This window comes from Lissotriton vulgaris, chromosome 12 (assembly GCF_964263255.1).
Source record: "Lissotriton vulgaris chromosome 12, aLisVul1.2, whole genome shotgun sequence".
In the NCBI taxonomy this organism is placed as follows: domain Eukaryota; kingdom Metazoa; phylum Chordata; class Amphibia; order Caudata; family Salamandridae; genus Lissotriton; species Lissotriton vulgaris.
In genome coordinates, this window is record NC_141700.1 from 797,711,067 (window position 1) to 797,738,718 (window position 27,652).

General features: G+C 48.9%; 1 protein-coding gene across 4 annotated transcripts in view; it reads left to right on the forward strand.

The window, feature by feature from the left end:
- The window catches only part of CAMTA2 (calmodulin binding transcription activator 2), an 897,177-nt gene that overhangs the window by 408,316 nt on the left and 461,209 nt on the right, over window positions 1-27,652 (forward strand). For all 4 annotated transcript variants that reach the window (XM_086946206.1, XM_086946207.1, XM_086946208.1 and 1 more), the window contains exon 11: window positions 5,035-5,169. In XM_086946206.1, the coding sequence (XP_086802332.1) occupies window positions 5,035-5,169 (135 nt within the window). The remainder of the gene's footprint in view (window positions 1-5,034; window positions 5,170-27,652) is intronic.

A 27,652-nucleotide genomic window follows, 5' to 3' on the forward strand; every position in this document is an offset into this window, starting at 1 on the left:
CTAGCTATCCTGTCATAAGCAGCCACAGAATGCATTGGCTCACCTTTAAGTCATGAAAACTGTAGCTCAAAGCACTGCATAGGCAAACACAATGATTGGTGATGGTGGAACTGTGGGCTCTCTCTTTCAGTGCATCTCTCTTTGAGTTTCATCAAAAGGAATCCTTATCCCCTTAATTAAATCGAAAGGTGTGTGCTCTTCACCAAATTCCTTGAATTTCAGCTTTCCAGACATTTGTATATGCTTTGGTGACTCCATCATACTACGTATTCTTTACCTACAAATAAGCCTAACACCTACAAATACTTCAGTGTTCTGTGTTACCATATCCACAAGTGAGTTGCTTTTCCAGCTCATGTTTTTAGGGCGAGCTGACGTAGCTTGCAATGCGAAAGCATTGCAAGCTGTCAGCGAAGACAACTAATGTTGCCCGTATTTGGGAGAGTGGACACGAGAGGGGCACGAGCGCAGACGCGGATTTCACTTCGTGGGCGCGCACGTCGCCTTGCCCCTCTCGTGTCTCATTCCCTTGCGCAAACACACTCCCACAGTCACGCATGCGCACATAACCCAGCCACACACACTGCATACACACACTGCATACACACACGCAGACCCACGCGCACACACGCAGACCCACGCGCACACACACAGACACATTCGAACAGACACACACGCGTACACCCCCCTCCCCTCCCCTCCCACTCACCGGGCTCTTTCGGCGTGTCTCCTCTGCAGCGCTGGTCGGAGTCGGCCGGCTTCACTGCTTCCTCGGCGGCGGCGGGCGGAACTTCCTGCTGGATTGCAGGCCCCGCCCCCGTCTGGGCCAAAAGTGCCTGACTTCCGGTTTTCACGGAGCAGGGCTGCGGCGGCGATTTCTTTCTTTTTACAATAAGCAAAAATCTCGCGAAATATGTTTGCACTTGGAACTGTAAAGTGGGTGCGTCATGATCTTGAAAGCAGAGGCTGGGCAAGTATATCTTTTTTGCTTCTCTGAGCAAGTTTAGACATCTGCGTAACTGCGAGTGTTGCATGCAGATAAGATGATGAAATGAAAGGCAGGGAAGCCACCCCGAAGTTCATCAGTAAGGGTGTGGTGTCACGGCAGTCTGTTAAAAACAAGGCAAAGGAAGTTTATTCTGCAAATATAATCCACCTTTATGTGGTTAGTAGAGGGGGGAGGTGGGTACAATGATTATTTCAGTTATCAGAAGTCTGGCTTGGCAAAATTCACATGGAAACCCCATCATGGGGTATTGGAGGTTGACAGGCACGAAAAGATTCCATTGCTATCGCATGCTAACGTAGCCCAGTGCTCCTTCGATGCAGAAATGGAGTATGGCGTGCAGGTGGTTGTGTCGTGTGCATTATAAGGCGTACATAGGGCCGGGTCCTGCCGGCGCCCAGCACCGGCAAGTTCTATAAAGCAGGTGCCGAGATCGGTCCCTATCGGACTTCCCATTTTTGCCCTCACTCTAAGGGCGAAAAAAAGAATTTGAACTCTGCGGCAGTACCGCCCTTCACTGCCTGTGATGTAACTTCAAAGAGACTCGTTATAGTTATTTTACAGTTTCATCATTTTAGAATGGAAGCATTTTCAATACTATATACAATTAAGCCAGAGTTGTTGCTAATTTAATCTTATGCAACGAACAACCATTGGCAAAGCCAACAGTCCTGGGTTGTTGTAGTTAAGTTACGTGCTGGATTAAATATTTGGATGCAATGATGGAAGCAGCAAAGTACTAGCCGGGCAGCACACTATGCTAAGGCAGTCTTTTTTAGGGCGAGCTGACGTAGCTTGCAATGCGAAAGCATTGCAAGCTGTCAGCGAACACAACTAATGTTGCCCGTATTTGGGAGAGTGGACACGAGAGGGGCACGAGCGCAGACGCAGATTTCACCTCGTGGGCGCGCACGTCGCCTTGCCCCTCTCGTGTCTCATTCCCTTGCGCAAACACACTCCCACAGTCACGCATGCGCACATACCCAGCCACACACTCTGCATACACACACTGCATACACACACGCAGACCCACGCGCACACACGCAGACCCACGCGCACACACACAGACACATTCGAACAGACACACACGCGTACACCCCCCTCCCCTCCCCTCCCACTCACCGGGCTCTTTCGGCGTGTCTCCTCTGCAGCGCTGGTCGGAGTCGGCCGGCTTCACTGCTTCCTCGGCGGCGGCGGGCGGAACTTCCTGCTGGATTGCAGGCCCCGCCCCCGTCTGGGCCAAAAGTGCCTGACTTACGGTTTTCACGGAGCCGGGCTGCGGCGGTGATTTCTTTTGGGGGCAACAGCGGTAGGCACCCTCGAATTCGCAATGCAATATTAGTATTGGCAAAAATGTGTAACGAGTCGCCACAATAATAGTATTTATTTAAAACGTAACCTACCTGCATCTCAGAAGGATTGTGTTCTTTTCCCTTTGCCTGTCTGTGCACGGTCAAGAAGTCTCTTTTGATCTATCTCACTGGCAGGAAGGAGCCTGGGCTCAAGGGCTGGATTGTGATTCCGTAACATGAAGTTGATAAACAACAAGCAAGTGTCTAGGGGGGGGGGGTGAGGGCTCGCCTCATAGTTTGGACCCTATGCAACACACACTCCACACAATACCACTCAGTGCCACAATTATATGCTACATAATTACACTGCACTCAATGCAACATACACTCCAAACAATACCACTCAGTGCCACATAATTGCACGCCACACAATTACACTATACTGAATACATCATACACTCCACATAATTACACGCCACATAATTACACTGCACTCAACGCAACATACACTCCAAATACCACTGTCACATAATTACACGCCACATAATTATACTCTACTGAATGCAACACACTCCACACAATACCACTCAGTGCCACATAATTATGCTTCATAACTACATTGCACTCAACGCAACATACACTCCAAATACCACTCAGTGCCACATAATTGCACTGCACTCAATGCAACATACACTCCAAATACCACTCAGTGCCACATAATTACATGCCACAAAAGTACACTCTTCTGATTAGACTGCGCTCAATGCAACATACACTCCAAATGCCACTCAGTGCCACATAATTACACGCCACATTAATTACACTCTACTGATTAGACTGCGCTCAATGCAACATACACTCCAAATACAACTCAGTGCCACATAATTACACACCACGTAATTACACTGCACTCAATGCAACATACACTCCAAATACAACTCAGTGCCACATAATTACACACCACATAATTACACTGCACTCAATGCAACATACACTCCAAATACAACTCAGTGCCACATAATTACACGCCACATAATTACACTGCACTCAATGCAACATGCACTCCAAATACCACTCAGTGCCACATAATAACACGCCACATAATTACACTGCACTCAACATCTAAGTCACGTAAATACAACACATATTGCATTACAAATGCTATAGGTGTCACATTTGCGAAAGTTAAAACTATTGGCATTGTAAATGACAAAGCTATTAATTTTGGTATTTTCAAAACCAACAGATAAATATAAAATTTGTCATTTACAATACCAACAGCTCAAACTTTCCTAATGCGAGACCTATTGCATTGTAAATGCTTGTTTTTTTTGCATTTTTGGGACCAGCAGTCCTGATTTTATGAGGGGATGAAGGAGGACTACAAATGTAAATGTAAATGTAATTTGGATTTGTATAGCGCCTATCACCCAGGGGTCTCTAAGCGCTGTACGAATACCGCTGTGGAACCCTTCCTGGCCTGTTCCTGTGAGGTGTCCACTCCTGGGCACCCCCAAGGTGAAGCCAGGCATCCTAGCGTTGTTAGGGCCGGTGTGGAGAGGGGCCCGATGTAGGTAAATCTACATTTACCACTTCATAAATACCGAATCATACCGAATCGGTATTTATGAAGTGGTAAATTAAAGGGGGGGAGATGTAGGTATTTCAGATTCGGTAAATACCGAATCTGTAAGATTCGGTATTTACCGATTCTGTAAATACCGATTCGGTATCCCCCATTGCTTCCTATGGGCCTTGAAGCCCATAGGAATCAATGGGCACTACCGAATCGGTAATTACCGATTCAGTAATTACCGATTTGTGCAAGGGTGCAGGGGGTGTCACTTTGACACCCTCTAGCACCCCCAAAACAGGCATGTGAGCCATGTGGCACACAGACATGCCCTAAGGGCATGTCTGTCTGTCACATGGCATAGGTGTGCATGCACACATGTGCATGCACACCTGGATTCGGTATTTTAACACCCAATCGGATTGGGTGTTAAAATACCGAATCTGAAGGGCCTGTGGGACAGAAAGTAGTCCCACCTACATCCCAAATTTAAAAATCGGTAAAATTACCGATTCGGTATTTTTGCGATTCGGTAATTTTACCGAATTGGACAAAAAAAGGTCCCCTACATCTCAGTAGGCCAAATACCGGTCGGAAACGGCCGAAATCGGCCGTTTCCGACCGGTATTTGGTACCTACATCGGGCCCTAAGCAAGCTTTTTCCCAGAGTTGCAGAGTGGAACCCATGATTAGAGTAGGCACCGAGGCGAGAATTATCGGGTCCAAGGACATGGAGCCCAAGACCCTGCCAACCCTGGTCCGGACCAGACCTCTGCCTCAGGGTCTGCCACTCTAATCGGTGAGCCACACTTCTCCACAAATCCCAGAATGCAAAGGAAAAAACTGGCCCAGATGATATAATCACACATGCTTAAAATAGGAAGATATGAGAATAGCTGCTGCTTAGGAAACAGATAGCATTAGTGTTTCCTGATGATCTTCTCATCGCACTGAATTTGTAAAATACCACATTGTAAGATGGCTGCCATGTTTACAGAGGGCCCTGTACATGTTAAGACAAGAGCTAGATGTAAGAGCTGGAGGAGCTCTTGGCCTTGCAGAGAAGTAGATGCTGAGTGTGTGGTCCATTGTATTGGTGGTGGATGCTGTGCTGCTCCCTTGCTTGGAACTGTCTGCTCACCAACCTCTTAACCTTTTTGCAGCACACGAGGCTGGGCTGGTCACGCTGCAGGTGGTAAAGGACAATCAAATCCTCTCCAATTCTGTGTTGTTTGAGTACAGAGCCCGCACCTTCATGGCTCTGCCCAGTACCCAACTGGACTGGCTTTCTTTAGATGGTAAGTGCAGCTTCATCTTCCTCTGTGCCTAAAACATGTGCTAACAAATGTCAGATAAACCTTTTCAGTGACTTAGATTAAAGGCCCGCCAGGAGGCTGTTTGCTTCTGAGAAAATGGAGTAGGGTGGAAATAGGACGTTGCCCAGGACAGACTAACCGTGATGTGTTGATGTAGCAGTGACACTTTTCTGTGATTGTGACTGCCTCAGAGATATCCAAGCCCTTTAGTATGTAATATGTGTCCGTGACTACTTCTTGAAGACCCACAATGTGTCTAGCAGCATTAGCCTTCTAGTCGAGCATTCATGGGGTTTTATCTTCCCAAAATCCTCTAGTCGCTCACCTTCCTCCAAGACTTCACTGTTGTCCTTAGCAGCTCATCCTGCCAACAACACTTCTGTGTGAAAACCATGGCCTGCAACAGTTGAGATGTGGTCATCGACTGCGCACCATAAATAGCCATTGATAAGCTTGCTTTTTCAGGGAGTATTAGAATTGGTCTGTCCTTTTCTGCTCAGTAGGTGCTTTGTCAAAACATGTTCCTCTCCTGTTGGTGGGCATGTTTCGTGTTGTGTGTGGGGCTCTGTACACTAAGTAATAGTTGTGGGGATGAAGCTAGCCACTCACTCATTTGTCGATGATTCCCTCCATTGGTATTTTTCCTCTGCTAGACATTTTTGAATGGTCTTCATTGTTGTCACACCCTGTGTGCATGATGGGTACTCATCAGGCACGGAATGATTGTACTTGTGTCTCTGGAACTTTCGATGTAGTGACTAAATCATTGTGCCCGCTCCTCTTTCGTGGGTTGTTAGGCTCTTGCCTGAATACTTAATATGCTGCTTGATTGTGCTTCACATACTACAGGACTAAGGAAAGTAAAAATATGATGGTTGAATTGCATGGATTAATCTCAGCCACTGAAAATTACTGTTGGCCAGAATCCCACCGTGGAATCTCAGACCAATGCCAGCCATATGCAGATCTGCCCTGGACTTACTCCAGTAGGAACATTTCAGCATGAATTGCCAAGTCCCCTCTGAGTGGGATCACAAGCAAACCCAGAGTGGTTCCACCCTATTTAGGCTTTTTTTTGTAGTATGTGCCCTGAGTCCTGTGGCAAAGTGAGCATGGGACCCATAAGTGGGCTTTTAGTGGCATAGTTAGTGAAAAACGATGGACTAGAATGCGGCCCCAACAATTGCCAGGGGCAGAGATTCATTTAAGTGTTCCCTTCATGACTGTATCGTTTGTAGGAGACACTCTACATGCGATTGGTAGGCACAAACCTGGGTCACATCAATTGCTAGGAGTTAAAGGCAGTATTCCTGACTCTGAAACTGTTTCAGAGTCACATTTGAGAACAAGACAATTTATGGAATCACAGACGATGCAAAATCTGCTTTTTTCCGATCAACCAAAGGGGAAACCATCTTCTACCCACTTTTGAAATGGGTAGAACAGATTTGGCAGTATGCTATTAAAAGGAACATTTCATCAGTAGTATATCTTCCACCAGTAGAAGAAACATGTATGCAGATACATTAAGTAGGCAAATGGGCATAACTCTAGCGGAAGTTGCAACTGACAGTAACAGATTTTTTTCAGCTGTTTATTTACTACAAAAGAAAAATGGAAAATGCCAGGACTTCACATGTAGAGACAATCATCCTCAGATTCTGGGAGTGTGCTGTTGATAAGTTGGTCCAGAACGTTTGCTTATGTTTTTTTTTTTTTTGGGTCTCGCCTAGGCAGCACTTGCGCTGTGTCTTCGAGACATGCTGTATTCAGGATAACGGCATGAAGCCCTGCCCACTTTCCACCCACAAGAGACGCTCTCCTGCAAAGTTTTTTTATTTTATTTATTTAACCAGCATGGCAAGCCTCACTTGGATTGAAGGTAGCCACACATTTTGTTTGTTAGTTGTAGACAGAGGCATTCCAAGGGCGCCTTTTCTGGGCACCCCCCTATTTTATTTAGCTCCTGCATGATTAGTCTCACGTCATGCAGCATGTAAGCTCTGCAAGTTGAATCCAGCTTTTGAGTTCATAGCCGGTATCGCCGATTTTGTTTATATTAAAAATAGTCGTTTATTTGAAAGTATTTTCATTGAAACTCTCTTTGTTTCATGCACTTTCCTCCACCCCTCCCGCTTTTTATTTTGCCCCTGTATAGTTTGTCTCGAGTTGCGCATTTTGGTCTATGAACAGTGCAGAGGGTCCTTTACTCTCAGAGGACTTGTAGCCAATGTGAAAAGTGTTATCCAGCTCGTTAGCTTACCCTCCCATTGCGACTCCCTGGAGTCTCCAACAACGTGTCACGGAGTCCTAAGTTAGTAGGTGGACCGTGGCAGCGCTTCAGTACCGGAAACACTAAGCCCCACCGCAAACTTGTAAATATAGATTGCATTACCTCATTTGTTTAATGCTGAGTCATGGCAATAAGAAAAAGAAACATGATCATGGGCGTTGATTACTAATTACTGTTGTTTTCATTGTATGATAAAAAATTTGGACCCAAAAATAAATCATTTTCAGTTGCGGTTCTTTTAGATGCGCTCTCCTTGAAAGAACCTTTATGAATCTCCGAAGGTACCAGCCTGATAGCATCCATATCAGTGGCCATCCATCTGCAGGACTGGTTCCATGCGTCCGCCACTTTTTTTTATAATGAGTGCTCCAATTGGTGAACATATTGTGTGAAAAGTACCATCCCTCAGATCTAATTCGAATGCATGAATGTTTGAAAATCACTCTTCATCAGGTAAGTATCTTGGCTGTAGCACAATCAGTTGAATCGTATCAAGAACCCAACACTGAAAACTAGCTAACTGCAAGTCACACTACAGGAGTTTGGGGCTTTGGACCAGTTTGACACACATGTAACTGGCCATCTGTGAGGTGTGACAGAGGCACAGCTCCACTCTTTGGCTGTGTGCACAACGGCACAACTCGGGTGGTAGACATGCAGCTCGAGGCCAAAACGTGGTAGACAATGTGCAGAGGTCATCTTCACTCCATCCACAAGAACACTGGTTCCTGTGGTAATTCCTCATTCTTGGGGCCCGATGTAGGTAAACTCCACTTTACCACTTCTGAAATACCGAATCATACCGATTCGGTATTTAAGAAGTGGTAAATTGGAGGGGGGGAAATGTAGGTAATTCAGATGTTTTGATTACCGATTCGGTAAAAATCGGTATTTACCGATTCGGTAAATACCGAATCGGTAATGCCCATTGCTTCCTATGGGCTTTGAAGCCCATAGGAAACAATGGGCATTACCGATTCGGTATTTACCGAATCGGTAAATACCGAATCCATCAAGGGTGCAGGGGGTGTCACTTTGACACCCTCTGGCACCCCCAATACAGGCGTGGGTGCCATGTGGCAGGCAGACCTGCCCTAAGGGCAGGTCTGCCTGTCACATGGCATAGGTGTGCATGCACACCGGAATCAGTGTTTTACCATGAGTTTTTATTTCATGGTAAAATACCGATTCTGTAAGGCCTCTGGGACTCAGAAGAGTCCCACCTACATATGTAAAATACCGAATCGGTATTTTACAGAATCGGTAACTTTACCGATTCGGTAAATATACCGCATCGGTAAACAAGGTCCCCCTACATCTCATTGACCCATTTACCGGTCGGTAACGGTCGAAATCGGCCGTTACCGACCGGTAAAGGCCACCTACATCGGGCCCTTAGTCTTCTAGTCGCTGCTGCGAGCTGCTTCTCTGCTCCCCCTAATAATTCCTTATTGTTTGTCCTCTAGGCAGTGCATCAGCTGCGTCTCTGTTCCCACTGGCAATTTCTCATTCTTGATCCTCTAACCAGGGCTGCGAGCTGCTTTTCTGCTCCCAGATATATTTCCTCATTCTTAGTCCTCCAGCCACTGCTGCAGCTGCTTTTCTGCTCCCAGATATATTTCCTCATTCTTAGTCCTCCAGCCACTGCTGCAGCGGCTTCTTTGGTCCCAGTGGTAATTCCTCATTCTTAGTCCTCTAGCCACTGCTGCATCTGAGTCTCTGGTTCCAGTGGTAATTCCTCATTCTTAGTCCTCTAACCAGGGCTGCGAGCTGCTTTTCTGCTCCCAGATATATTTCCTTATTCTTAGTCCTCTAGCCACTGCTGCGTCTCTGCTCCCGGATGTAAATCCTCATTCTTAGTCCTCCAGCCACTGCTGCAGCGGCTTCTTTGGTCCCAGTGGTAATTCCTCATTCTTAGTCCTCTAGCCACTGCTGCATCTGAGTCTCTGGTTCCAGTGGTAATTCCTCATTCTTAGTCCTCTAACCAGGGCTGCGAGCTGCTTTTCTGCTCCCAGATATATTTCCTTATTCTTAGTCCTCTAGCCACTGCTGCGTCTCTGCTCCCGGATGTAAATCCTCATTCTTAGTCCTCCAGCCACTGCTGCAGCGGCTTCTTTGGTCCCAGTGGTAATTCCTCATTCTTAGTCCTCTAGCCACTGCTGCATCTGAGTCTCTGGTTCCAGTGGTAATTCCTCATTCTTAGTACTCTAGCCACTGCTGCAGTTGCGTCTCTGCTTCCAGATGTAATTCCTCATTCTTAGTCCTCTAGGCAGTGCTGCTAGGTGTGCCTACGGTTCCAGTGGTAAATCCTCATTTTTCTTCCTCTAGCCACTGCTGCACCTGTGTCTCTGCTCCCAGATGTAATTCCTCATTCTTAGTCCTCTAAGCAGTGCTGCAGCTGTGTCTCTGCTACTAGATGTAATTCCTCATTCTTAGTCCTCTAAGCAGTGCTGCAGCTGCGTCTCTGCTCCCAGATGTAGTTAATCATTCTTAGTCCTCCAGCCACTGCTGCAGCTGCATCTCTGGTTCCAGTAGCAATTCTTTGTCCTCTAGACACTGCCCATTTTAATTCCTTATTCTTGGCCTCCTAGACGTGTGCAGGTAGGTAGGTGGGGGGGGGTTCGACCGACTATGTAATAGGGCAAATTAAATAAATAACTCCTATTCTGTTGTTTGTCAAAATCCCCCCTACAGCGCCCCACCCTTACCTGCACCTGCCACTGCTGATTTTAAGTCCTATAGGCAGTGCTGCAGCTGCTTCTTTGGTCCCAGTGGTGATTCCTTATCCTTAGTCCTCTAGGCAGTGCTGCAGCTGCTTCTTTGGTCCCAGTGGTGATTCCTTATCCTTAGTCCTCTAGGCCGTGCTGCAGCTGCTTCTTTGGTCCCGGTGGTAATTCCTTATCCTTAGGCTTCTAGGCAGTGCTGCAGCTGCTTCTTTGGTCCCAGTGGTGATTCCTTATCCTTAGTCCTCTAGGCAGTGCTGCAGCTGCTTCTTTGGTCCCAGTGGTAATTCCTTATCCTTAGTCTTCTAGGCCGTGCTGCAGCTGCTTCTTTGGTCCCAGTGGTAATTCCTTATTCTTAGTCTTCTAGGCAGTGCTGCAGCTGCTTCTTTGGTCCCAGTGGTAATTCCTTTTCCTTAGTCTTCTAGGCAGTGCTGCAGCTGCTTCTTTGGTCCCAGTGGTAATTCCTTATCCTTAGTCTTCTAGGCCGTGCTGCAGCTGCTTCTTTGGTCCCAGTGGTAATTCCTTATTCTTAGTCTTCTAGGCAGTGCTGCAGCTGCTTCTTTGGTCCCAGTGGTAATTCCTTTTCCTTAGTCCTCTAGGCAGTGCTGCAGCTGCTTCTCTAGTCCCAGTGGTGATTCCTTATCCTTAGTCTTCTAGGCAGTGCTGCAGCTGCTTCTTTGGTCCCGGTGGTAATTCCTTATCCTTAGGCTTCTAGGCAGTGCTGCAGCTGCTTCTTTGGTCCCAGTGGTAATTCCTTATCCTTAGGCTTCTAGGCAGTGCTGCAGCTGCTTCTCTAGTCCCAGTGGTGATTCCTTATCCTTAGTCTTCTAGGCAGTGCTGCAGCTGCTTCTTTGGTCCCAGTGGTGATTCCTTATCCTTAGTCTTCTAGGCAGTGCTGCAGCTGCTTCTTTGGTCCCAGTGGTGATTCCTTATCCTTAGTCCTCTAGGCCGTGCTGCAGCTGCTTCTTTGGTCCCAGTGGTGATTCCTTATCCTTAGTCTTCTAGGCAGTGCTGCAGCTGCTTCTTTGGTCCCAGTGGTGATTCCTTATCCTTAGTCCTCTAGGCAGTGCTGCAGCTGCTTCTTTGGTCCCAGTGGTGATTCCTTATCCTTAGTCCTCTAGGCCGTGCTGCAGCTGCTTCTTTGGTCCCAGTGGTAATTCCTTATCCTTAGTCCTCTAGGCAGTGCTGCAGCTGCTTCTTTGGTCCCAGTGGTAATTCTTTATCCTTAGTCCTCGAGGCAGTGCTGCAGCTGCTTCTCTAGTCCCAGTGGTAATTCCTTATCCTTAGTCCTCTAGGCCGTGCTGCAGCTGCTTCTTTGGTCCCGGTGGTGATTCCTTATCCTTAGGCTTCTAGGCAGTGCTGCAGCTGCTTCTCTAGTCCCAGTGGTGATTCCTTATACTTAGTCCTCGAGGCAGTGCTGCAGCTGCTTCTTTGGTCCCAGTGGTGATTCCTTATCCTTAGTCCTCTAGGCAGTGCTGCAGCTGCTTCTTTGGTCCCGGTGGTAATTCCTTATCCTTAGTCCTCGAGGCAGTGCTGCAGCTGCTTCTTTGGTCCCAGTGGTATTTCCTTATCCTTAGTCTTCTAGGCAGTGCTGCAGCTGCTTCTTTGGTCCCGGTGGTAATTCCTTATCCTTAGTCCTCGAGGCAGTGCTGCAGCTGCTTCTTTGGTCCCAGTGGTATTTCCTTATCCTTAGTCTTCTAGGCAGTGCTGCAGCTGCTTCTTTGGTCCCGGTGGTAATTCCTTATCCTTAGGCTTCTAGGCAGTGCTGCAGCTGCTTCTTTGGTCCCAGTGGTGATTCCTTATCCTTAGTCCTCTAGGCAGTGCTGCAGCTGCTTCTTTGGTCCCAGTGGTAATTCTTTATCCTTAGTCCTCTAGGCAGTGCTTCAGCTGCTTCTTTGGTCCCGGTGGTAATTCCTTATCCTTAGTCCTCTAGGCAGTGCTGCAGCTGCTTCTTTGGTCCCAGTGGTATTTCCTTATCCTTAGTCTTCTAGGCAGTGCTGCAGCTGCTTCTTTGGTCCCGGTGGTAATTCCTTATCCTTAGTCCTCGAGGCAGTGCTGCAGCTGCTTCTCTAGTCCCAGTGGTGATTCCTTATCCTTAGTCCTCTAGGCAGTGCTGCAGCTGCTTCTTTGGTCCCGGTGGTAATTCCTTATCCTTAGTCCTCGAGGCAGTGCTGCAGCTGCTTCTCTAGTCCCAGTGGTGATTCCTTATCCTTAGTCTTTTAGGCAGTGCTGCAGCTGCTTCTTTGGTCCCAGTGGTGATTCCTTATCCTTAGTCCTCTAGGCCGTGCTGCGGCTGCTTCTCTAGTCCCAGTGGTAATTCCTTATCCTTAGTCTTCTAGGCAGTGTTGCAGCTGCTTCTCTAGTCCCAGTGGTGATTCCTTATCCTTAGTCCTCTAGGCAGTGCTGCAGCTGCTTCTTTGGTCCCAGTGGTAATTCTTTATCCTTAGTCTTCTAGGCAGTGCTGCAGCTGCTTCTTTGGTCCCAGTGGTAATTCCTTTTCCTTAGTCTTCTAGGCAGTGCTGCAGCTGCTTCTTTGGTCCCAGTGGTGATTCCTTATCCTTAGTCCTCTAGGCAGTGCTGCAGCTGCTTCTTTGGTCCCAGTGGTAATTCTTTATCCTTAGTCTTCTAGGCAGTGCTGCAGCTGCTTCTTTGGTCCCAGTGGTGATTCCTTATCCTTAGTCTTCTAGGCAGTGCTGCAGCTGCTTCTCTAGTCCCAGTGGTGATTCCTTATCCTTAGTCTTCTAGGCAGTGCTGCAGCTGCTTCTTTTGTCCCAGTGGTAATTCCTTATCCTTAGTCTTCTAGGCAGTGCTGCAGCTGCTTCTCTAGTCCCAGTGGTGATTCAGTATCCTTAGTCTTCTAGGCAGTGCTGCAGCTGCTTCTTTGGTCCCAGTGGTGATTCCTTATCCTTAGTCCTCTAGGCAGTGCTGCAGCTGCTTCTTTGGTCCCAGTGGTAATTCTTTATCCTTAGTCTTCTAGGCAGTGCTGCAGCTGCTTCTTTGGTCCCAGTGGTAATTCGTTATCCTTAGTCTTCTAGGCAGTGCTGCAGCTGCTTCTTTGGTCCCAGTGGTAATTCTTTATCCTTAGTCTTCTAGGCAGTGCTGCAGCTGCTTCTCTGGTCCCAGTGGTAATTCTTTATCCTTAGTCTTCTAGGCAGTGCTGCAGCTGCTTCTTTGGTCCCAGTGGTGATTCCTTATCCTTAGTCCTCTAGGCAGTGCTGCAGCTGCTTCTTTGGTCCCAGTGGTAATTCTTTATCCTTAGTCCTCTAGGCAGTGCTGCAGCTGCTTCTTTGGTCCCAGTGGTAATTCTTTATCCTTAGTCTTCTAGGCAGTGCTGCAGCTGCTTCTTTGGTCCCAGTGGTGATTCCTTATCCTTAGTCCTCTAGGCATTGCTGCAGCTGCTTCTTTGGTCCCAGTGGTAATTCTTTATCCTTAGTCCTCTAGGCAGGGCTGCAGCTGCTTCTTTGGTCCCAGTGGTAATTCTTTATCCTTAGTCTTCTAGGCAGTGCTGCAGCTGCTTCTTTGGTCCCAGTGGTGATTCCTTATCCTTAGTCCTCTAGGCAGTGCTGCAGTTGCTTCTTTGGTCCCAGTGGTAATTCTTTATCCATAGTCTTCTAGGCAGTGCTGCAGCTGCTTCTTTGGTCCCAGTAGTAATTCCTTATCCTTAGTCCTCTAGGCAGTGCTGCAGCTGCTTCTTTGGTCCCAGTGGTAATTCCTTATCCTTAGTCCTCGAGGCAGTGCTGCAGCTGCTTCTCTAGTCCCAGTGGTGATTCCTTATACTTAGTCCTCTAGGCAGTGCTGCAGCTGCTTCTTTGGTCCCGGTGGTAATTCCTTATCCTTAGTCCTCTAGGCCGTGCTGCAGCTGCTTCTTTGGTCCCGGTGGTAATTCCTTATCCTTAGTCCTCTAGGCAGTGCTGCAGCTGCTTCTTTGGTCCCAGTGGTAATTCCATATCCTTAGTCCTCTAGGCAGTGCTGCAGCTGCTTCTTTGGTCCGAGTAGTGATTCCTTATCCTTAGTCTTCTAGGCAGTGCTGCAGCTGCTTCTTTGGTCCCAGTGGTGATTCCTTATCCTTAGTCCTCTAGGCCGTGCTGCAGCTGCTTCTTTGGTCCCAGTGGTAATTCCTTTTCCTTAGTCTTCTAGGCAGTGCTGCAGCTGCTTCTTTGGTCCCAGTGGTGATTCCTTATCCTTAGTCCTCTAGGCAGTGCTGCAGCTGCTTCTTTGGTCCCAGTGGTAATTCTTTATCCTTAGTCTTCTAGGCAGTGCTGCAGCTGCTTCTTTGGTCCCAGTGGTGATTCCTTATCCTTAGTCCTCTAGGCAGTGCTGCAGCTGCTTCTTTGGTCCCAGTGGTAATTCCTTTTCCTTAGTCTTCTAGGCAGTGCTGCAGCTGCTTCTTTGGTCCCAGTGGTGATTCCTTATCCTTAGTCTTCTAGGCAGTGCTGCAGCTGCTTCTTTGGTCCCAGTGGTAATTCTTTATCCTTAGTCTTCTAGGCAGTGCTGCAGCTGCTTCTTTGGTCCCAGTGGTGATTCCTTATCCTTAGTCCTCTAGGCAGTGCTGCAGCTGCTTCTTTGGTCCCAGTGGTAATTCTTTATCCTTAGTCCTCTAGGCAGTGCTGCAGCTGCTTCTTTGGTCCCAGTGGTAATTCTTTATCCTTAGTCTTCTAGGCAGTGCTGCAGCTGCTTCTTTGGTCCCAGTGGTGATTCCTTATCCTTAGTCTTCTAGGCAGTGCTGCAGCTGCTTCTTTGGTCCCAGTGGTGATTCCTTATCCTTAGTCCTCTAGGCAGTGCTGCAGCTGCTTCTTTGGTCCCAGTGGTAATTCTTTATCCTTAGTCCTCTAGGCAGTGCTGCAGCTGCTTCTTTGGTCCCAGTGGTAATTCTTTATCCTTAGTCTTCTAGGCAGTGCTGCAGCTGCTTCTTTGGTCCCAGTGGTGATTCCTTATCCTTAGTCTTCTAGGCAGTGCTGCAGCTGCTTCTTTGGTCCCAGTGGTGATTCCTTATCCTTAGTCTTCTAGGCAGTGCTGCAGCTGCTTCTTTGGTCCCAGTGGTAATTCTTTATCCTTAGTCTTCTAGGCAGTGCTGCAGCTGCTTCTTTGGTCCCAGTGGTAATTCTTTATCCTTAGTCCTCTAGCAGTGCTGCAGCTGCTTCTTTGGTCCCAGTGGTAATTCCTTATCCTTAGTCTTCTAGGCAGTGCTGCAGCTGCTTCTTTGGTCCCGGTGGTAATTCCTTATCCTTAGGCTTCTAGGCAGTGCTGCAGCTGCTTCTTTGGTCCCAGTGGTAATTCTTTATCCTTCGTCTTCTAGGCAGTGCTGCAGCTGCTTCTTTGGTCCCAGTGGTAATTCTTTATCCTTAGTCCTCTAGGCAGTGCTGCAGTTGCTTCTTTGGTCCCAGTGGTAATTCTTTATCCTTAGTCTTCTAGGCAGTGCTGCAGCTGCTTCTTTGGTCCCAGTGGTAATTCCTTATCCTTAGTCCTCTAGGCAGTGCTGCAGCTGCTTCTTTGGTCCCAGTGGTAATTCCTTATCCTTAGTCCTCGAGGCAGTGCTGCAGCTGCTTCTCTAGTCCCAGTGGTGATTCCTTATACTTAGTCCTCTAGGCAGTGCTGCAGCTGCTTCTTTGGTCCCGGTGGTAATTCCTTATCCTTAGTCCTCTAGGCCGTGCTGCAGCTGCTTCTTTGGTCCCGGTGGTAATTCCTTATCCTTAGTCCTCTAGGCAGTGCTGCAGCTGCTTCTTTGGTCCCAGTGGTAATTCCATATCCTTAGTCCTCTAGGCAGTGCTGCAGCTGCTTCTTTGGTCCGAGTAGTGATTCCTTATCCTTAGTCTTCTAGGCAGTGCTGCAGCTGCTTCTTTGGTCCCAGTGGTGATTCCTTATCCTTAGTCCTCTAGGCCGTGCTGCAGCTGCTTCTTTGGTCCCAGTGGTAATTCCTTTTCCTTAGTCTTCTAGGCAGTGCTGCAGCTGCTTCTTTGGTCCCAGTGGTGATTCCTTATCCTTAGTCCTCTAGGCAGTGCTGCAGCTGCTTCTTTGGTCCCAGTGGTAATTCTTTATCCTTAGTCTTCTAGGCAGTGCTGCAGCTGCTTCTTTGGTCCCAGTGGTGATTCCTTATCCTTAGTCCTCTAGGCAGTGCTGCAGCTGCTTCTTTGGTCCCAGTGGTAATTCCTTTTCCTTAGTCTTCTAGGCAGTGCTGCAGCTGCTTCTTTGGTCCCAGTGGTGATTCCTTATCCTTAGTCCTCTAGGCAGTGCTGCAGCTGCTTCTTTGGTCCCAGTGGTGATTCCTTATCCTTAGTCTTCTAGGCAGTGCTGCAGCTGCTTCTTTGGTCCCAGTGGTGATTCCTTATCCTTAGTCCTCTAGGCAGTGCTGCAGCTGCTTCTTTGGTCCCAGTGGTGATTCCTTATCCTTAGTCCTCTAGGCAGTGCTGCAGCTGCTTCTTTGGTCCCAGTGGTAATTCTTTATCCTTATTTATTTATTTATTTATAAATTTATAAAGCGCCTGGTGACCCGGAGGCATCCCCGCGCTATAGACTTGCAATATCCAGGAGGAGGGGGGGACCGGAGGACTATTTAGGGAATAGGAAAGTCTTTAGTTTTTTTCGGAAGAGGGCGTGGGAGGGTTCCAGACGCAAGTGGCGAGGCAGTGCGTTCCAACCTGAAGAGGCTTTGACCGAGAAGCGGCGGCCGCCGGTTCGAGCCTTCTTAAATTTAGGGACGATGGCCAGATGCTCATCGTCCGAGCGCAGTGACCTTGAGGCTTTGTAGGGGGTGACAAGGTCTTTCAGGGCGGCCGGGCCGGCACCATTAATGAGTTTATGGCTGGTGCACATTGCTTTAAACTCAATTCGCTGGCGGACAGGGAGCCAGTGAAGGGCCTTGAGGGCCGGCTTGGCAGAGGCTCTAGGGGGGAGGTCCAATATGAGCCTTGCCGCAGCGTTTTGTGCCCGTTGGAGTTTGGCAAGGGTGAACTCCGGTGCACCAAGGTAGACGGCGTTGCTATAATCAAGTCTGGCTAGGATGAGCCCTTGAATCAGCAGCTTCCTGGAGAGCGGGGGGAGGAGGGGGAGGATCTTGCGGGTAGATCGCAAGAGGCCAAAGCATGTTCCAGCGGTCTTGGTCGCCTGGGTCTTCATGGTGAGGCTTGGTTCCAGCCAGACGCCTAGCGTTTTGACTTGGGTCTTAGGAGTGGGAATCTCACCAAAGGTGTCTGGCCACACCGCGGCGGGGATTGAGGACCATTTGTTACCCAGGAGCATAATTTCGGTTTTGGCACCGTTCAATTTGAGGGAAGATTCGCACATCCAGGAGTAGATGTCCTGGAGACAGTTCCGCAGGCTGTCTGGATGTTTGTCCAGCTGGGAGAGGGAGACGACCAGTTGGGTGTCATCAGCGTAGTTGACAACCTTGATCCCATAGGGGGTCACAACATCTTCCAGGGGGGCCATGTAAACATTAAACAGGGTGGGACTAAGCGAAGACCCCTGCGGGACTCCGCATGTGAGTCTTCCTTAGTCTTCTAGGCAGTGCTGCAGCTGCTTCTTTGGTCCCGGTGGTAATTCCTTATCCTTAGGCTTCTAGGCAGTGCTGCAGCTGCTTCTTTGGTCCCAGTGGTAATTCTTTATCCTTAGACCTCTAGGCCGTGCTGCAGCTGCTTCTTTGGTCCCAGTGGTAATTCCTTATCCTTAGTCTTCTAGGCAGTGCTGCAGCTGCTTCTTTGGTCCCAGTGGTAATTCTTTATCCTTAGTCCTCTAGGCAGTGCTGCAGCTGCTTCTTTGGTCCCAGTGGTAATTCTTTATCCTTAGTCTTCTAGGCAGTGCTGCAGCTGCTTCTTTGGTCCCAGTGGTGATTCCTTATCCTTAGTCCTCTAGGCAGTGCTGCAGCTGCTTCTTTGGTCCCAGTGGTAATTCTTTATCCTTAGTCTTCTAGGCAGTGCTGCAGCTGCTTCTCTAGTCCCAGTGGTGATTCCTTATCCTTAGTCTTCTAGGCAGTGCTGCAGCTGCTACTTTGGTCCCAGTGGTAATTCTTTATCCTTAGTCTTCTAGGCAGTGCTGCAGCTGCTTCTTTGGTCCCAGTGGTGATTCCTTATCCTTAGTCCTCTAGCAGTGCTGCAGCTGCTTCTTTGGTCCCAGTGGTAATTCCTTATCCTTAGTCCTCTAGGCAGTGCTGCAGCTGCTTCTTTGGTCCCAGTGGTAATTCCTTATCCTTAGTCCTCGAGGCAGTGCTGCAGCTGCTTCTCTAGTCCCAGTGGTGATTCCTTATCCTTAGTCCTCTAGCAGTGCTGCAGCTGCTTCTTTGGTCCCAGTGGTGATTCCTTATCCTTAGTCTTCTAGGCAGTGCTGCAGCTGCTTCTTTGGTCCGAGTAGTGATTCCTTATCCTTAGTCCTCTAGGCAGTGCTGCAGCTGCTTCTTTGGTCCCAGTGGTAATTCCTTATCCTTAGTCTTCTAGGCAGTGCTGCAGCTGCTTCTTTGGTCCCAGTGGTGATTCCTTATCCTTAGTCTTCTAGCAGTGCTGCAGCTGCTTCTTTGGTCCCAGTGGTAATTTCTTATCCTTAGGCTTCTAGGCAGTGCTGCAGCTGCTTCTTTGGTCCCAGTGGTATTTCCTTATCCTTAGGCTTCTAGGCAGTGCTGCAGCTGCTTCTTTGGTCCCGGTGGTAATTCCTTATCCTTAGTCCTCTAGGCAATGCTGCAGCTGCTTCTTTGGTCCCAGTGGTAATTCCTTATCCTTAGTCTTCTAGGCAGTGCTGCAGCTGCTTCTTTGGTCCCAGTGGTAATTCCTTATCCTTAGTCCTCTAGGCAGTGCTGCAGCTGCTTCTTTGGTCCGAGTAGTGATTCCTTATCCTTAGTCCTCTAGGCAGTGCTGCAGCTGCTTCTTTGGTCCCAGTGGTAATTCCTTATCCTTAGTCTTCTAGGCAGTGCTGCAGCTGCTTCTTTGGTCCCAGTGGTGATTCCTTATCCTTAGTCTTCTAGCAGTGCTGCAGCTGCTTCTTTGGTCCCAGTGGTAATTTCTTATCCTTAGGCTTCTAGGCAGTGCTGCAGCTGCTTCTTTGGTCCCAGTGGTATTTCCTTATCCTTAGGCTTCTAGGCAGTGCTGCAGCTGCTTCTTTGGTCCCGGTGGTAATTCCTTATCCTTAGTCCTCGAGGCAGTGCTGCAGCTGCTTCTTTGGTCCCAGTGGTAATTCCTTATCCTTAGGCTTCTAGGCAGTGCTGCAGCTGCTTCTTTGGTCCCAGTGGTGATTCCTTATCCTTAGTCCTCTAGGCAGTGCTGCAGCTGCTTCTTTGGTCCCGGTGGTAATTCCTTATCCTTAGTCTTCTAGGCAGTGCTGCAGCTGCTTCTTTGGTCCCAGTGGTAATTCTTTATCCTTAGTCTTCTAGGCAGTGCTGCAGCTGCTTCTTTGGTCCCAGTGGTAATTCCTTATCCTTAGTCTTCTAGGCAGTGCTGCAGCTGCTTCTTTGGTCCCAGTGGTGATTCCTTATCCTTAGTCCTCTAGCAGTGCTGCAGCTGCTTCTTTGGTCCCAGTGGTAATTCCTTATCCTTAGTCCTCTAGGCAGTGCTGCAGCTGCTTCTTTGGTCCCAGTGGTAATTCCTTATCCTTAGGCTTCTAGGCAGTGCTGCAGCTGCTTCTTTGGTCCCAGTGGTGATTCCTTATCCTTAGTCTTCTAGGCAGTGCTGCAGCTGCTTCTTTGGTCCCAGTGGTAATTCTTTATCCTTAGTCCTCTAGGCAGTGCTGCAGCTGCTTCTTTGGTCCCAGTGGTAATTCCTTATCCTTAGGCTTCTAGGCAGTGCTGCAGCTGCTTCTTTGGTCCCAGTGGTGATTCCTTATCCTTAGTCTTCTAGGCAGTGCTGCAGCTGCTTCTTTGGTCCCAGTGGTGATTCCTTATCCTTAGGCTTCTAGGCAGTGCTGCAGCTGCTTCTTTGGTCCCAGTGGTAATTCTTTATCCTTAGTCTTCTAGGCAGTGCTGCAGCTGCTTCTCTAGTCCCAGTGGTGATTCCTTATCCTTAGTCCTCTAGGCAGTGCTGCAGCTGCTTCTTTGGTCCCAGTGGTAATTCTTTATCCTTAGTCTTCTAGGCAGTGCTGCAGCTGCTTCTTTGGTCCCAGTGGTAATTCCTTATCCTTAGTCCTCTAGGCAGTGCTGCAGCTGCTTCTTTGGTCCCGGTGGTAATTCCTTATCCTTAGTCTTCTAGGCAGTGCTGCAGCTGCTTCTTTGGTCCCAGTGGTAATTCCTTATCCTTAGTCTTCTAGGCAGTGCTGCAGCTGCTTCTTTGGTCCCAGTGGTGATTCCTTATCCTTAGTCTTCTAGCAGTGCTGCAGCTGCTTCTTTGGTCCCAGTGGTAATTTCTTATCCTTAGGCTTCTAGGCAGTGCTGCAGCTGCTTCTTTGGTCCCGGTGGTAATTCCTTATCCTTAGTCCTCGAGGCAGTGCTGCAGCTGCTTCTTTGGTCCCAGTGGTAATTCCTTATCCTTAGGCTTCTAGGCAGTGCTGCAGCTGCTTCTTTGGTCCCAGTGGTGATTCCTTATCCTTAGTCCTCTAGGCAGTGCTGCAGCTGCTTCTTTGGTCCCGGTGGTAATTCCTTATCCTTAGTCTTCTAGGCAGTGCTGCAGCTGCTTCTTTGGTCCCAGTGGTAATTCTTTATCCTTAGTCTTCTAGGCAGTGCTGCAGCTGCTTCTTTGGTCCCAGTGGTAATTCCTTATCCTTAGTCTTCTAGGCAGTGCTGCAGCTGCTTCTTTGGTCCCAGTGGTGATTCCTTATCCTTAGTCCTCTAGCAGTGCTGCAGCTGCTTCTTTGGTCCCAGTGGTAATTCCTTATCCTTAGTCCTCTAGGCAGTGCTGCAGCTGCTTCTTTGGTCCCAGTGGTAATTCCTTATCCTTAGGCTTCTAGGCAGTGCTGCAGCTGCTTCTTTGGTCCCAGTGGTGATTCCTTATCCTTAGTCTTCTAGGCAGTGCTGCAGCTGCTTCTTTGGTCCCAGTGGTGATTCCTTATCCTTAGTCCTCTAGGCCGTGCTGCAGCTGCTTCTTTGGTCCCAGTGGTAATTCCTTTTCCTTAGTCCTCTAGGCAGTGCTGCAGCTGCTTCTTTGGTCCCAGTGGTAATTCCTTATCCTTAGTCCTCTAGGCAGTGCTGCAGCTGCTTCTTTGGTCCCAGTGGTGATTCCTTATCCTTAGTCTTCTAGGCAGTGCTGCAGCTGCTTCTTTGGTCCCAGTGGTGATTCCTTATCCTTAGTCCTCTAGGCCGTGCTGCAGCTGCTTCTTTGGTCCCAGTGGTAATTCCTTATCCTTAGTCCTCTAGGCAGTGCTGCAGCTGCTTCTTTGGTCCCAGTGGTAATTCCTTATCCTTAGGCTTCTAGGCAGTGCTGCAGCTGCTTCTTTGGTCCCAGTGGTGATTCCTTATCCTTAGTCTTCTAGGCAGTGCTGCAGCTGCTTCTTTGGTCCCAGTGGTGATTCCTTATCCTTAGGCTTCTAGGCAGTGCTGCAGCTGCTTCTTTGGTCCCAGTGGTAATTCTTTATCCTTAGTCTTCTAGGCAGTGCTGCAGCTGCTTCTCTAGTCCCAGTGGTGATTCCTTATCCTTAGTCCTCTAGGCAGTGCTGCAGCTGCTTCTTTGGTCCCAGTGGTAATTCTTTATCCTTAGTCTTCTAGGCAGTGCTGCAGCTGCTTCTTTGGTCCCAGTGGTAATTCCTTATCCTTAGTCCTCTAGGCAGTGCTGCAGCTGCTTCTTTGGTCCCAGTGGTGATTCCTTATCCTTAGTCTTCTAGGCAGTGCTGCAGCTGCTTCTTTGGTCCCAGTGGTGATTCCTTATCCTTAGTCCTCTAGGCAGTGCTGCAGCTGCTTCTCTGGTCCCAGTGGTAATTCCTTTTCCTTAGTCCTCTAGGCAGTGCTGCAGCTGCTTCTTTGGTCCCGGTGGTAATTCCTTATCCTTAGTCCTCTAGGCAGTGCTGCAGCTGCTTCTCTAGTCCCAGTGGTGATTCCTTATACTTAGTCCTCTAGGCAGTGCTGCAGCTGCTTCTTTGGTCCCGGTGGTAATTCCTTATCCTTAGTCCTCTAGGCAGTGCTGCAGCTGCTTCTTTGGTCCCAGTGGTAATTCCTTATCCTTAGGCTTCTAGGCAGTGCTGCAGCTGCTTCTTTGGTCCCAGTGGTGATTCCTTATCCTTAGTCTTCTAGGCAGTGCTGCAGCTGCTTCTTTGGTCCCAGTGGTGATTCCTTATCCTTAGGCTTCTAGGCAGTGCTGCAGCTGCTTCTTTGGTCCCAGTGGTAATTCTTTATCCTTAGTCTTCTAGGCAGTGCTGCAGCTGCTTCTCTAGTCCCAGTGGCGATTCCTTATCCTTAGTCCTCTAGGCAGTGCTGCAGCTGCTTCTTTGGTCCCAGTGGTAATTCTTTATCCTTAGTCTTCTAGGCAGTGCTGCAGCTGCTTCTTTGGTCCCAGTGGTAATTCCTTATCCTTAGTCCTCTAGGCAGTGCTGCAGCTGCTTCTTTGGTCCCGGTGGTAATTCCTTATCCTTAGTCCTCTAGGCAGTGCTGCAGCTGCTTCTCTAGTCCCAGTGGTGATTCCTTATACTTAGTCCTCTACGCAGTGCTGCAGCTGCTTCTTTAGTCCCAGTGGTGATTCCTTATCCTTAGTCCTCTAGGCAGTGCTGCAGCTACTTCTTTGGTCCCAGTGGTGATTCCTTATCCTTAGTCCTCTAGGCAGTGCTGCAGCTGCTTCTCTAGTCCCAGTGGTGATTCCTTATCCTTAGTCCTCTAGGCAGTGCTGCAGCTGCTTCTTTGGTCCCAGTGGTAATTCCTTATCCTTAGTCTTCTAGGCAGTGCTGCAGCTGCTTCTTTGGTCCCATTGGTGATTCCTTATCCTTAGTCTTCTAGCAGTGCTGCAGCTGCTTCTTTGGTCCCAGTGGTAATTTCTTATCCTTAGGCTTCTAGGCAGTGCTGCAGCTGCTTCTTTGGTCCCGGTGGTAATTCCTTATCCTTAGTCCTCGAGGCAGTGCTGCAGCTGCTTCTTTGGTCCCAGTGGTAATTCCTTATCCTTAGGCTTCTAGGCAGTGCTGCAGCTGCTTCTTTGGTCCCAGTGGTGATTCCTTATCCTTAGTCCTCTAGGCAGTGCTGCAGCTGCTTCTTTGGTCCCGGTGGTAATTCCTTATCCTTAGTCTTCTAGGCAGTGCTGCAGCTGCTTCTTTGGTCCCAGTGGTAATTCTTTATCCTTAGTCTTCTAGGCAGTGCTGCAGCTGCTTCTTTGGTCCCAGTGGTAATTCCTTATCCTTAGTCTTCTAGGCAGTGCTGCAGCTGCTTCTTTGGTCCCAGTGGTGATTCCTTATCCTTAGTCCTCTAGCAGTGCTGCAGCTGCTTCTTTGGTCCCAGTGGTAATTCCTTATCCTTAGTCCTCTAGGCAGTGCTGCAGCTGCTTCTTTGGTCCCAGTGGTAATTCCTTATCCTTAGGCTTCTAGGCAGTGCTGCAGCTGCTTCTTTGGTCCCAGTGGTGATTCCTTATCCTTAGTCTTCTAGGCAGTGCTGCAGCTGCTTCTTTGGTCCCAGTGGTGATTCCTTATCCTTAGTCCTCTAGGCCGTGCTGCAGCTGCTTCTTTGGTCCCAGTGGTAATTCCTTTTCCTTAGTCCTCTAGGCAGTGCTGCAGCTGCTTCTTTGGTCCCAGTGGTAATTCCTTATCCTTAGTCCTCTAGGCAGTGCTGCAGCTGCTTCTTTGGTCCCAGTGGTGATTCCTTTTCCTTAGTCTTCTAGGCAGTGCTGCAGCTGCTTCTTTGGTCCCAGTGGTGATTCCTTATCCTTAGTCCTCTAGGCCGTGCTGCAGCTGCTTCTTTGGTCCCAGTGGTAATTCCTTATCCTTAGTCCTCTAGGCAGTGCTGCAGCTGCTTCTTTGGTCCCAGTGGTAATTCCTTATCCTTAGGCTTCTAGGCAGTGCTGCAGCTGCTTCTTTGGTCCCAGTGGTGATTCCTTATCCTTAGTCTTCTAGGCAGTGCTGCAGCTGCTTCTTTGGTCCCAGTGGTGATTCCTTATCCTTAGGCTTCTAGGCAGTGCTGCAGCTGCTTCTTTGGTCCCAGTGGTAATTCTTTATCCTTAGTCTTCTAGGCAGTGCTGCAGCTGCTTCTTTGGTCCCAGTGGTAATTCCTTATCCTTAGTCCTCTAGGCAGTGCTGCAGCTGCTTCTTTGGTCCCAGTGGTAATTCTTTATCCTTAGTCTTCTAGGCAGTGCTGCAGCTGCTTCTTTGGTCCCAGTGGTAATTCCTTATCCTTAGTCCTCTAGGCAGTGCTGCAGCTGCTTCTTTGGTCCCAGTGGTAATTCCTTATCCTTAGTCCTCTAGGCAGTGCTGCAGCTGCTTCTTTGGTCCCAGTGGTGATTCCTTATCCTTAGTCTTCTAGGCAGTGCTGCAGCTGCTTCTTTGGTCCCAGTGGTAATTCTTTATCCTTAGTCCTCTAGGCAGTGCTGCAGCTGCTTCTCTAGTCCCAGTGGTGATTCTTTATCCTTAGTCTTCTAGGCAGTGCTGCAGCTGCTTCTTTGGTCCCAGTGGTGATTCCTTATCCTTAGTCCTCTAGGCAGTGCTGCAGCTGCTTCTCTGGTCCCAGTGGTAATTCCTTTTCCTTAGTCCTCTAGGCAGTGCTGCAGCTGCTTCTTTGGTCCCGGTGGTAATTCCTTATCCTTAGTCCTCTAGGCAGTGCTGCAGCTGCTTCTCTAGTCCCAGTGGTGATTCCTTATCCTTAGTCCTCTAGGCAGTGCTGCAGCTGCTTCTCTAGTCCCAGTGGTAATTCCTTATCCTTAGTCCTCTAGGCAGTGCTGCAGCTGCTTCTCTAGTCCCAGTGGTGATTCCTTATCCTTAGTCCTCTAGCAGTGCTGCAGCTGCTTCTTTGGTCCCAGTGGTGATTCCTTATCCTTAGTCTTCTAGGCAGTGCTGCAGCTGCTTCTTTGGTCCCAGTGGTAATTCCTTTTCCTTAGTCCTCTAGGCAGTGCTGCAGCTGCTTCTTTGGTCCCGGTGGTAATTCCTTATCCTTAGTCCTCTAGGCAGTGCTGCAGCTGCTTCTCTAGTCCCAGTGGTGATTCCTTATCCTTAGTCCTCTAGGCAGTGCTGCAGCTGCTTCTTTGGTCCCAGTGGTGATTCCTTATCCTTAGTCTTCTAGGCAGTGCTGCAGCTGCTTCTTTGGTCCCAGTGGTAATTCCTTATCCTTAGGCTTCTAGGCAGTGCTGCAGCTGCTTCTTTGGTCCCAGTGGTGATTCCTTATCCTTAGTCTTCTAGGCAGTGCTGCAGCTGCTTCTTTGGTCCCAGTGGTGATTCCTTATCCTTAGTCTTCTAGGCCGTGCTGCAGCTGCTTCTTTGGTCCCAGTGGTGATTCCTTATCCTTAGTCCTCTAGGCAGTGCTGCAGCTGCTTCTTTGGTCCCAGTGGTAATTCTTTATCCTTAGTCTTCTAGGCAGTGCTGCAGCTGCTTCTCTAGTCCCAGTGGTGATTCCTTATCCTTAGTCTTCTAGGCCGTGCTGCAGCTGCTTCTTTGGTCCCAGTGGTGATTCCTTATACTTAGTCCTCTAGGCAGTGCTGCAGCTGCTTCTTTGGTCCCAGTGGTGATTCCTTATCCTTAGTCTTCTAGGCAGTGCTGCAGCTGCTTCTTTGGTCCCAGTGGTGATTCCTTATCCTTAGTCCTCTAGGCCGTGCTGCAGCTGCTTCTTTGGTCCCAGTGGTGATTCCTTATACTTAGTCTTCTAGGCAGTGCTGCAGCTGCTTCTTTGGTCCCAGTGGTGATTCCTTATACTTAGTCTTCTAGGCAGTGCTGCAGCTGCTTCTTTGGTCCCAGTGGTGATTCCTTATCCTTAGTCCTCTAGGCCGTGCTGCAGCTGCTTCTTTGGTCCCAGTGGTGATTCCTTATCCTTAGTCTTCTAGGCAGTGCTGCAGCTGCTTCTTTGGTCCCAGTGGTGATTCCTTATCCTTAGTCCTCTAGGCCGTGCTGCAGCTGCTTCTTTGGTCCCAGTGGTAATTCCTTATCCTTAGTCCTCTAGGCAGTGCTGCAGCTGCTTCTTTGGTCCCAGTGGTAATTCCTTATCCTTAGGCTTCTAGGCAGTGCTGCAGCTGCTTCTTTGGTCCCAGTGGTGATTCCTTATCCTTAGTCTTCTAGGCAGTGCTGCAGCTGCTTCTTTGGTCCCAGTGGTGATTCCTTATCCTTAGGCTTCTAGGCAGTGCTGCAGCTGCTTCTTTGGTCCCAGTGGTAATTCTTTATCCTTAGTCTTCTAGGCAGTGCTGCAGCTGCTTCTTTGGTCCCAGTGGTAATTCCTTATCCTTAGTCCTCTAGGCAGTGCTGCAGCTGCTTCTTTGGTCCCAGCGGTAATTATTTATCCTTAGTCTTCTAGGCAGTGCTGCAGCTGCTTCTTTGGTCCCAGTGGTAATTCCTTATCCTTAGTCCTCTAGGCAGTGCTGCAGCTGCTTCTTTGGTCCCAGTGGTAATTCCTTATCCTTAGTCCTCTAGGCAGTGCTGCAGCTGCTTCTTTGGTCCCAGTGGTGATTCCTTATCCTTAGTCTTCTAGGCAGTGCTGCAGCTGCTTCTTTGGTCCCAGTGGTAATTCTTTATCCTTAGTCCTCTAGGCAGTGCTGCAGCTGCTTCTCTAGTCCCAGTGGTGATTCTTTATCCTTAGTCTTCTAGGCAGTGCTGCAGCTGCTTCTTTGGTCCCAGTGGTGATTCCTTATCCTTAGTCCTCTAGGCAGTGCTGCAGCTGCTTCTCTGGTCCCAGTGGTAATTCCTTTTCCTTAGTCCTCTAGGCAGTGCTGCAGCTGCTTCTTTGGTCCCGGTGGTAATTCCTTATCCTTAGTCCTCTAGGCAGTGCTGCAGCTGCTTCTCTAGTCCCAGTGGTGATTCCTTATCCTTAGTCCTCTAGGCAGTGCTGCAGCTGCTTCTCTAGTCCCAGTGGTAATTCCTTATCCTTAGTCCTCTAGGCAGTGCTGCAGCTGCTTCTTTGGTCCCAGTGGTAATTCCTTATCCTTAGGCTTCTAGGCAGTGCTGCAGCTGCTTCTCTAGTCCCAGTGGTGATTCCTTATCCTTAGTCCTCTAGCAGTGCTGCAGCTGCTTCTTTGGTCCCAGTGGTGATTCCTTATCCTTAGTCTTCTAGGCAGTGCTGCAGCTGCTTCTTTGGTCCCAGTGGTAATTCCTTTTCCTTAGTCCTCTAGGCAGTGCTGCAGCTGCTTCTTTGGTCCCGGTGGTAATTCCTTATCCTTAGTCCTCTAGGCAGTGCTGCAGCTGCTTCTCTAGTCCCAGTGGTGATTCCTTATCCTTAGTCCTCTAGGCAGTGCTGCAGCTGCTTCTTTGGTCCCAGTGGTAATTCTTTATCCTTAGTCTTCTAGGCAGTGCTGCAGCTGCTTCTTTGGTCCCAGTGGTAATTCTTTATCCTTAGTCTTCTAGGCAGTGCTGCAGCTGCTTCTTTGGTCCCAGTGGTGATTCCTTATCCTTAGTCTTCTAGGCAGTGCTGCAGCTGCTTCTTTGGTCCCAGTGGTAATTCCTT